Source organism: Lepisosteus platostomus, chromosome 6 (assembly GCF_059453375.1).
Source record: "Lepisosteus platostomus isolate fLepPlt1 chromosome 6, fLepPlt1.hap1, whole genome shotgun sequence".
Lineage (NCBI taxonomy): Eukaryota > Metazoa > Chordata > Actinopteri > Semionotiformes > Lepisosteidae > Lepisosteus > Lepisosteus platostomus.
Genome location: NC_142616.1, coordinates 65,689,912 through 65,701,505, shown reverse-complemented (window position 1 = coordinate 65,701,505; position 11,594 = coordinate 65,689,912). Strand labels below are relative to the sequence as shown.

The following is an 11,594-nucleotide window of genomic DNA, read 5'->3' as shown; positions in this document are numbered from 1 at the left end:
ATGTGCGAACACAGCCTTTGCACTAAGTCAGTGTAACCTAACTACAGTACAGCCCAATGGAAAGAATTTCCTTTTATGCAATTTGGCTAAGAGTGCCTCCATCCAACACTTTAAGACAGGCCTATAGGCTGCAGTTTTGTTCATAAGTAAAAAGTTGTCACCTGTGAAGCTTGACAGTAATATGGGTATCACCATTGAGGAGCAGTGAGTGAGCCACAGTGAGTCACACCCAAAACCACTCTGTTACAGAATGCCTTCAAGACAGAAATTGTACATAATAGATCCACCTTAAATATGTGCCATGAATGATCTTAATCCAACACTGGTATAGTGTTGATTACATGCTAAATTTAATGAGGATGAGTAGGTCTACTAAGATTTCAGAGAGAGAAATGTTTTTCGACATTGCATTTCAGTCTTGATTATCGTACATCAAGTCTACTTCTCTGTCCAAGGGTCTCCCAGTGCTTGTCTTGAAGGCACACATACAGTACCTGCTGGGTATCATTCCAGCCAAGCTTTGTTACACAATGGATCCCTTAATGGACTTAATACTTGGATTAAGGTGAACTGTTTGATTATTTTCAGCTCTTACACGTGTTGAAGGTTGCCTTTCAACTACTATATTTCATAAGTATCGTACAAGTCAAAACTTAAGTAGAAAACAATCTTGTAAATGTTCCAATCAAACAGCTTCTTAATTCAATTATGGCTTCAATTAAGTAATTAGGCTCAGCTGGATTAAAAAAACAGGAGTTGTGTAAGCCTCCAGTACCAAGGCTGGGAACCCCAGCTATGTTCCACATACAGTAGATGTAGATGGCAGGGAACTGATTTTAAAGAGAGAAGGAAACAATGCAAAGAAGAAACAAGATCCCATGTGGTGAGAGCTGAAACAAGGAACAAGCAACAAAGACACCAATCATCAGGTGGGTAACGTGGTGCCCTGTTACACCCTATAGGCACAAAGGACTGACCAGAGGCTGAGACACATAAGACAGGGACAACTAGGAAGCAGCTAATTCTCTTTCAGATCCTGAAATGTGCACAGGCCATTGCACGTTGTTCTATGTTTTTTTTTGTATTTTAGCTTGTGCTTAGTGATTTCAGACGACATTGTGCAGGCGGTGCGAGGGAAAGTACTCAGCATGGGGGATTCGCGATGATTTGAATTTTCCAGCAGTGGCAAAGGAAATCAGGAGTTTCATTTCTGAAATGGTGCAATTTATTTTACACCTCCACGTTGTCGCCATTTAATAACTAAAGTACCACTTTTGTAGTTACATAGTTACTGATGTCTTAGGGTGCAAATCGGGGAAAAAAAAAACTAGAATTCTAACATGCAAGATAGAGAATTGTGGTTAAAAAGAAGGGAAACACTTTTTTTTTGGAAATTGGAGAACTTGTCTTACAATTACACTAATGATATTATATACAAAACTTTTGATATCCTTAGCAAATAGGCATAGTTCAATGGCTTGTGGATATTATAAATGTTTGGCCTTTCAGAATCAGCTTTAAGAAGAAAGTCAGTAAGAGTATGACAGATAATTGCACATAAGTCCTTTATTCAGTTCTCTGTGTGGAGCTGCATTAAGCTTAACCAGAAAATAAATTGAGATATTGAAATATTTTATAATGGTAAAACATGACAAATATGAAGCAGCGGTCACTGGTGACTGGTGAACATTTAATGTGATGTAGTAATAAGCTCCTTACAGTAGTATCAAACAAGTTAATATTTTAATTAAAAGGAAAAATAGATTTGAGATTTCAGTACTGCATTGTTTTTGGATGATGCACATCACTTTACTATTCATTAATAAGAAATCCAGTTATTCCTGATGAGGTTTGCAGCAACCTGGACTGTATGCAAGAAGTTAAGTGTGCGAGATGGGTCCACTTGCTATATGGGATAGCAGTCCATGCAGAGACAGGGAGAACAGGCAAACTTCACACAGAAGGTGCCGCAGTTCAGAATCAAACCCAGGACTCGAGAGCTGCGAGATACCACTCACACTACTATGTTGCCTTCAGCTATCTTTTTCAGTGTTATTTTAGAACGATGCTCTGTTAATGTTTGTCGTGTTTTAGCATTGACTACATACCCACTGAGAAACTGTAACAATACTGATGACTTTCAGTTCCATTTCCTTAGAACAGTTTTAAGCACTTTCATCTAGTCTGAAGGGGGAGTCTTTGCTGTGCTAGTGAGTTCCCTGTCAAGACTCAAAAGAGGAAGGTGAGCTGGCTCCCTCTGCACAAACTGTATGTTAGGAAAAACTCCCATGTACTGGTGTTATTGTGTTCCTGCAAGCTGTGTCCTTTTTGTTTCCTTTTTTGTTAGAGACTGGCTGAGCCTGACCTCTGCGATGTTCTGGGTCCCAGGTAACTGCTAGTTAAGTGCGGTGGGTCTGTGACACAGATTGGCAGTTGTTTTACTTTGAAGCAGAACCTCACATGCTTTTCTCAGATCTAAAGATGGAGCTTGGAAAAGATTTCATAAAATCCCTTTGATATGATATGAAGGTCGAAGACCTCAGCTGGATTCACTGTTACAAACCTGTGTGGTGGAGGACATCGCTTTAATTGTATGGAGCCCATGGTAGGTGGACTGTCTTTATGAAAATTGATTATATTGATTCCAGATAAAGATTGTAAGTTTTATAGAATACTCTTTGTTTTAAGACAGTAAGAAACAGAAATCTGAATTACAGTATTTCTAAAATTCTGTTCTGATATTTCTGACGTGCTCTTAAAAATGCTACTGTATCTATTTTTATTTACTGTTTCAGAGTTGATAGCCTCTTAAAATTAGAGAACAACTATAGATAAAATCCATACAAATATTATTAAAACTCATGTATGCAAGACAAGGTATTACAATATCACATTAATTTGCAACATCCTTTCCACCACAGACAGTGTTATGCCAAGTAGATCAAATGCTATTTATACTTTTGTAAAATACAGAACTTATCAACACTGAGGAGTAATGATTCACTTAATAATAGCAGTTAAGATTTGGTTGTACAGTATGTTTATTCATCTAATAACATGAAGATTTAGAGATTCTTCATAGCATTTGTAGCACAAGGTCATATATGTCATAAATAATTTAAATTCCAAAAAACAGAGAGTTTTTCAGGACAATGGTTGATAGACTAAAAAATAACAGCAGGAAGTGTGATTAAGTCCTCAAGAAGCTTCTGAAACTACTACCCACATTGCACAGACAGATGTGTTTTTCAGCTGCAGTAACTAATGGAGGTAGACTGAAATGCTGTTAAATTTCAGGCAATACTTCTGTGTAGAAGTACCAAATGCATTTATATTTTAATTAAAAATATCAAATCTGGCAATTGGTTTAGTAATTGTAATACACACCCATGATAATCACAATTAAAAATATTAAGGAGAGGCGTTTCACACATGTAAAGACTTAACAAGCAAACAGAATAAGATTTCTTTACTTTGTTACTATGTTAAGGTTTATTTTACTTTTCTTAAGCATGACGTAAAATAATGCAAATAATTTTTTTTCGCATGTTTAAATTGTCATTTCAGGCTCTTCTGAGGAGTGTGCTCCTTCTGCTCTGCATTTGTCACCTCCTGCCGTTGGCCAGGACAGCCTTTCTAAAGTTTTTCCCTTGCGACACTGACCCGAAATCTTCCAGGGTGGACTGCTCAAAGAGAGGGTTAACCCAAGTGCCGCTGATCAATTCGCAGTCAGTGGTTTCTCTAAATCTGGATGAAAATCGTATCTGGCTGGTGGAGAATAACGCATTCACCGGGCTTCCAAATCTCCAGTATCTCAGTATGAGTTGGAACTGTCTTCCAAGTAAACTGAAATCTCCTGGCTCACCTCCCTGCCAAATGGTAATTGAGCCAAATGCATTTGTCAATTTAAAAAAACTGCGCCACCTCTTCTTGGCTGGCAATAGTTTAACTAAGGTTCCCAAACTGACCGCTGGCCTGCAGTATCTTAGCATTGAGATCAACAAAATCTTCAATATTACCAGCCCACTGGGTGCTCCAAACCTCAGACAGCTCAACCTCAACAAAAACTGCTTCTTCGCCAACCCCTGCAATCAATCATTTTACATAAAGGAGGACGTTTTAAAGGAAATGCAACACTTACAGAATCTCACTCTGGGGTTCAACAATCTCACAGTCGTACCCTCAGGTCTTCCGTGGTCTTTGGAAAGTCTGGATCTGAGAGAGAACAAGATCAGCGAGATCAAAGAGGCTGACTTTGCCAACCTCACAAGGCTGTGGAACCTGAACCTGGAGTGGAACTGCCAGCGGTGTGATCATGCTGCCCAGCCCTGTTTTCCTTGCCCACACAATGCTTCTATCAGATTGCACCCCAAGGCCTTCCAAAGCCAGGGAAATCTAAACTCCCTAAGCCTTCGAGGGAACTCTCTCAAGAATCTCTCTGAAAGCCTCTTTGTGCCATTAACTAGCCTCTCTAGATTGGACCTGTCTGACAACTTGCTTGCCTACGTTATCCGTAATGGTACCTTCTTCAAACACTTGAAGAACGTCACATCTCTTAACTTGCTTTACAACTATCAACCTCTGAAAACATTTGCAAATCTTTATCTCTCTAAGTACATGGAAGAAATGACTCTCTTGGAAGATTTGTACATCAGTGGCTACTTCTTCCTTGAGTTAGCACCAAGAGGTCTGAGACCTTTATTAAACCTGAGACACCTTCAAAGCTTAGACTTCAGAATGAATTTCATCAATAAAGTCAACATGAGCATATTCAGCCACATGAAGGCTTTGAAAAAGGTGGTCCTTTCACAGAACATGTTGGCATTTTCTCCATCTTGCAAACAAGGAATCGATCAACTTGATCATCAGGACCAAAGCGTAGGGGAGCGTGCACCCCTGGTTCTCCAAGATCTGGGCAGAAATCAAAAAGATTTCGGAGCAAAATGGGATCAATGTCATCAAGTTCCGGAAATGTGGATGTTTCAGAAGAACTTTTGTCAAGGCCACCTTTTCTTTGATTTATCCCAAAACAACATCTTGTCCATTAAAGAAGATATCTTCCTTGGAATAGAGAAAGCGGTCTGCCTGGATTTGTCTTCTAACTACATAAGTCAGCCTCTAGATGGACGTCAGTTTTCAACATTGAAGAACCTTTCCTACCTCAATCTGGCCCACAACAGGATTGATCTATACTATCCCAATGCTTTTAAAGAACTTGCCACCACTCTTAAAGTCCTGGATCTTACCCATAACGAGTATCATTTTCTCATGAAGGGAATGGGACACCGCTTTGAATTCCTCCGCCACCTGATGTCTCTGGAGGTCCTGAGTTTGTCTGAGAACAATATCGGCATCCGCATTTCCACAAGACTACACAGTTCCTCTCTTAAGTACTTGTATTTTTCAGGCAACCGCCTTGAAATAATGTGGGACAGCAAGTTCGATCAGTATCTCCATTTTTTTACAGACCTTACCAGCCTAATTTTCCTGGACATTTCCAGAAACCAGCTGACATCCTTTCCTCCTGAGGCCCTCTGCAATCTTCCCAAAACACTTGAAAGCCTTAAAGTCAATGATAACCACCTCACGTTCTTCCCTTGGAATCACCTCATAGTCCTGCGCAACCTTAATTATCTAAATCTCAGCTACAATTCCCTCAGTAGCCTACCAAAGGAAATGATTAATTTTGGGCCAATATTAAAAGTCCTGGATCTAAGCCACAACAAAATTAATTGGATTCCCGAAGTTTTCTTCCTAAATGCGACTGCACTGCGCTGCATCCTGCTGAACAACAATAAGCTTAAGCTTCTCTCTTCCCAAAACCTCCCAAGTCCACTCCTTCAAAACCTCTCCCATCTCACTCTTCATGCAAACCCCTTTACATGCACGTGTGATTCCTCCTGGTTCACAGAATTCCTCAAGACGACTAACATAACCATCCCCCACCTCATCGACCTGAGATGCGAATTTCCAGAGTCTCAGCTGGGAGAGCATGTCCTCTCCATGGATCCTCGCTCGTGTCAGGAAATCTATGGAAGCATTGGTTTTCTTTGCACTTTCTTGCTGACCAGCGCATTTCTCATGGTGTCACTTCTGAAGAAACTCTACGGCTGGGATCTGTGGTACTCTATCCAAGTCTTCTGGGCAGGAAAGAGAGGCTATTCCCTCCTGCCCGGGGGAGAAAGCCAGTATGATGCCTTCGTAGTCTTTGACACCAGGAACGCAGCTGTGACGGACTGGGTTTATAACGACTTACGGGTTAATTTAGAGGATAAGGGGAGGCAACGGTTCAAGCTGTGTTTTGAGGAACGGGACTGGGTCCCAGGGGTTGCATGCATTCAGAATTTGCACAATTCTGTTTACAGTAGTAAGAAAACAGTCTTTGTTCTCGCCAGCGGAAGTTCAGTCAGTGGAATTCTCAGGCAGGCCTTTTTTATGGTTCAACAGCGCCTGCTGGATGAAAAGGTGGATGTGGTTGTGCTGGTCCTCTTGGACAAGGTGTTTTATAAGTCCAGGTATCTTCAGATGAGGAAAATACTCTGTAGAAAATCTGTCTTGACTTGGCCAATGAATCCCCATGCACACCAACACTTTTGGAACAGCATGAAAACCATCCTGGCCTCAGACAACTGCAAATACTATGACTCTAATGTCAATGAGAGCTTCTTAATCAACAATCTTGTCTAAAAGGGCTTTCTGTTAGTTTTTCTCAGCATATTGTATCTGGACTGGGTTCTGTCTCAGACAAAAGACTTTAGAAATAGTTATGCTCTTTATATGGTTGGATTTTCATTTCTATGTTGAATAAAAAAAAAACTATTATACCATGTACGAGCTGGTTAATCAAAGACCTTTCTCTTAAAAGCAATGTACACTGTATTTTCGAATGAAAGAGAACTCTTTCCTTATGCACAACATCAGGCAGTTAGAAGAATATAGAATGGGAAAGATGTTTGACAAACAATTTACCGGACCTTGCAGAAATATTCATCCCCTTCCAATGCTGTCCCATTGCATTGAATTAAAAATGCTAGGTCCCTATTTTTTTAAGTGGATGTTTTTAAATCAAAACTCAGTTTTTGCTCCACCTGAGCCCTTTTAACATCTTAAGCCCATTCATGTCTGCAAAAATTGCAAAGAAAAATCTGATTGGACGTCACGTCTTGCCTAATTGATCCCACATAACTGAGCTTCTCACCTGTCTTTCTATACTGCTAACCTAGCTAACTATCACATCTGCATGTACTTCAGAGTCCTAAATAATGTTTTTTTTCCCCAGGCAGGCAAAGATCTAACAATACTTATAATTAAACGAGATGGGACATCATAGGAAGAAAGTGAATACTTAGGCATGGCAGGGTAGGTCTTCTAAAAATTGAACTGTGATCTGTCTAAGTTCTGCCTATCGGTTAACACAGGTTATTTTCACCTGGATGAAGCACAATTAAAGAGCGTTTTATTTTTATTCAAATCTTATTTCTTTTTCCTTCAGTGGTTGAATGTTAGGCATGTTCATCTTATAATATGCAGCCATTTCACCAGTGCTACCATCTAAAAAAATATTTGACGCATGATTTTGTTTGATAACTTATTTTATGTTTTTGTTGCTGTTTCATCAGACGTTTCTAGATCCATACAGGCAGATAATCCCTGAGTTCTAAGATAAGTAGAACCGCAGTCTCCTGTTCAATGAGTCACACACGTTTTCACTTGCCTATGAAATTGCATTTCCTCTTTTTTTACTTGTTAGGTATCTACTTCTGTTTTTATTTTGCATGAATGAGAAGCGAAAGAGATTATGCCATTGAAGTGATGCTATCAGTGAATTTGTCTCAAGAACTGAAACTTAAGAAAAGAAAAAAAACATTTCTTACCAAACGTTTTTGGGTAACTGTGGAAACTGGTTTGTTATACTTCATTTTATTTTCTGAAACCCAAGCCATTCATACCAGAACAGTAATTTGGTAATTTAATTCTGTTTATTACTCTATATGCTAAGGAGATCCGTACATTCAGCATGTATTTTTAATATTTAAATATGACACCAAGTGGGTGTTTTTTAACAAAAATACAAATACAGGCAAAAAAATCTAATACGTCTTTATCGCTGTATATCATTTTATATCCTGTACAAATGCTTTCTGCTTCAAATGAGAGAAGAATACAGTAGAAACATTCATTGTTTAATTTTTGGATCAATTTGCTATGAGATGAAATATGTGGATATAGCACTTTCTAGTGTCTAGTGCTCAGGAAGGGCTGTAATTCACTGCACTGCCCTACAGCTTGCCCAGCCTTTTCAAGATCATCAATATTTCAACCGTTGCCATTTGTAATTGGTAATGTTATTCATTTTGTAAATGATGTTGTACCTTCTTTTGAATTCGTTATAACAGAATATAGGCTGCAGGGTTGTCAGGCCACCAGCTACTGCCCCAAAGCTCTTGGGTCCTGGGTCGCACCCAGTCCCACCATCTGTGTGGAGTCTGCATGTTCTTCCTTGTTTTGCCACGTGCTGTAGTTTACTGCCACCTAAAGACATGCTGGCTAGTTTGATTCGTGTCTGCAGATTGTCCCTGTGTTGTAGTGTGTGAGCTGTGAAGGACTGGCGTGACATCCAGGGTGTCATCCTCTTTCGCACCCCGTGGCTTCTGAAATAGGCTTCAGTTTGATGTGATCTTTGCTAGAAACAAGCAGCTTCCTGTTAATGGTGGTTTTAACTGGATGGCCAGTTACAGCAGCATACAGCAGGGCTCGTTGACTCCAGTCCTCAGGAGTTTAAATGATTAGCAGCTTAAGATGGGTCAGTCCATTCAAAAGTTTCTGAATTGTCCTGGAGCCGAGTTGTGTTAAATCACAGAAACATTGGAGAGATGCACTCAGTAGGAGGGATAAATACATGCAGGGAATATACCACATTTTTGGGAACCCCTCCTCAGCACTAGTCTAATCTGGGGACAAACTGGAAAGTGCTATTAAACTTCTCCCATTAATTTTCTGTATTACATTTCTTCACACTATCATTATATTTAAACTTTGATGATTGATGATTTCAAATGTTATAATATGGCATGACTGCATTCATAACACATTCCTCAACTTGTTAAAAAACACTTCACAAAGTAGCCCTTCAGTGTTTATAGCTTATAGTCAGTCTCTGCATCCTTTCCTGCGCTACTGGGACTGAATGGCTGTCTGTTTTAGCTGTGAGTTGATAAGATATGCCAGTGATTTATTGAAGGTGATTCACTGTTCTACCTCAGGTCTGGATCACTCACAGCTAGAGAGAACTGAAGGACTCCAGACACAGAAAATCGAGGAATCATTATAGATTAGCATTTTATAATTTGATAATTTGATAAGGCACATACTGTAAATATGGTGTGCATACCAATTAACAACAGCAATCCGTGCAGCCCACAGTGCATACTGTATGAAAGTTGGACTTTGCTGAAGGTCATCTACGTGCTTGCAACAAATACCATCACTTTGTTCCTCCTAGTTCATTAACCATACTGTATATGCATGTGTGTATATTTCCTTTCCAAACTGATACTGGTCCATAAGCAATTGTTACTATTTCTAGTTGCATTCCAATCGCAATTAAATTGCTGATATATGAAAACCAAAAAGAGGGCATGGAAATCTAGGATGAAAAGGACAGTATTAAGCAATATATTACAAATTGCTTTGCTGTGAAAGCAGTCACATTGCTGCTACATGGTACACACTGTAGTCTAAAAGTGTTAAGGAAGTGCCAGCAGAGGGCATCAAAACATATTTCTGCAAAGTATTGAAATAAGCGTTACTGTAACAGCATACAAACTGTAGAACAAGGGTAAAATAAACTTCTAAACTCTGAACCAAAGAACAGCATGGCCCGTATTCTCTGAAAGGTTTCACTGTCTGTACAAACACTTTGCATTATTCCATACCAAGCTTGTTTTCAAAGATGTCGCGTATTACAAGTTTCATCCTACCCAATCAAACTTTTGACAGTGTAAAAACGAGAACCAAGCTGTGTGTGTAAATATATAATTCTATGATGTGTGAGTCTGGAAGATTTTGCCTGGTTTATATTAAATGTCGAATGACAGTAATGCCTCACACCAGGCTTACTGACCAGACATACTGGATATAGTTGTCTAATGACTCCACTCTGCATTCAGAGGTTCACTAGGAATAACAACACCCAGGAACTGAGCATATTGAAAGATTTGTTGAGTGTTTTAGTCACAACACCTTTGGCTTAACCTGCCTGGCTGAGGGCCAGTCCAAAGGGGAGAGTGAGGAGTGACCAAGAGGCAGCTGCAGAGGTGGAGTTGGGACAGAGGAAGGATGTAAAAGAGACCTGCGAGGGAGAGACTGGGCTCGCGTACAGGATTTATAATGCAGAAGGCGAGGAAATGACATCAGGAGTGATTTGCGAATTACTGACAGTAGAGACAGATTGAGCTTGAACTAGGCTGTTGTCATCCTTCCCAAACTTTCATTATAAAGCTTCGTTTAAAGCTGTGTCTGAGACCGAGTGTGACTCAGGAATGAGGTTATCTTCATTCAGACTCGGATTCATGGGCATCTCTGCTGGTCATGAGGGCCAGTCATCGGTGGTGTCATTGTTTACAGTGGAATAAGTAATAGGTTTATTCCATGCTGGAAAAAAAAGAAGAAAGAAAACACAACGTTTCGGTGTTTTCTGGTTTTATTAACTAATCGGATAAGTTTAGATTAATTTTGGAACAGGGAAAAGGGGGGGTTCCAAAGCTGGAAAAGATTAAGTAAGTCTGTTTCATGCTCCTCACGTCTGTCACACCTGCACCTGAGACACCCTATTAATTTACCTGGAGGCTCCTTGTCCGCTGTTCAGCTTAACCTACGGTTTTCACTCCTGGTCCCAGAAGGCCACACAGGTGCTGCTGGTTTTTGTTACAGTTGAGTTTATTTGCTATTCGAAGCTTTGTTTGAATCAACAAGTTGTTTTTTTTTTCCAACTCCAAGGTTTGGGAGTTTATTTAATGCAATAGTCAAAAGACAACCTCCAACATGTTTAAGAGCTGAAAGCAGCCAAACAGTTCAAACTGATCTTATTGTTAATTAAATTAAGGGTTCAGTTGTATTCCGTGAGAACAAAAATCAGCATGTATCAGGTTATCCAGGACCGGTATGGGACCCTGTGGTCTGACTGGTAGGAAGAAAGTACAACATTTATAATCCCAGACAATACCCCCTCTAGCCCAGCAGCCAAACCTCAAAAGGAATAAACTAAAAAAATGAAGTGTCACAGTCGTGATCTGTTCAGCTTTGGAAGTTAAAACTGCCCGCGGAAGATTAACGGTAGATGTAAAAATCAATATCCAGTGCATTTGATAATTAAGGAATTCATCTCTCCGTCTGTCTGCCTACTAAAGCCTTTTTCCCTCCTCTTTTTCCATATAACCAAAACACTGCTGTTTCCACTCTGAAAGAATCAATAGTATCGATTGTCACCTCAGTTACGAGAAAATACCAGAGGACTGGGGTGATTGAAAATTAACTGTCAGGGCTGTGCTGGTACAGTACAAAGGAGATTAAAAGCGATAACAGCGAGGAGGAAG

The 11,594-nt window shown here is 39.8% G+C and overlaps 1 protein-coding gene across 1 annotated transcript; it reads left to right on the top strand.

Moving 5' to 3' along the window:
• Position 1: 1 nt before the first annotated feature.
• Positions 2 to 7,574, top strand: tlr9 (toll-like receptor 9). Its single transcript, XM_088636997.1, has 2 exons — positions 2 to 2,605; positions 3,568 to 7,574. Exons 1-2 carry the CDS (start codon positions 2,594 to 2,596, stop codon positions 6,685 to 6,687), a joined length of 3,132 nt encoding a protein of 1,043 aa, XP_088493123.1. The 5' UTR covers positions 2 to 2,593; the 3' UTR covers positions 6,688 to 7,574.
• Positions 7,575 to 11,594: the final 4,020 nt, after the last annotated feature.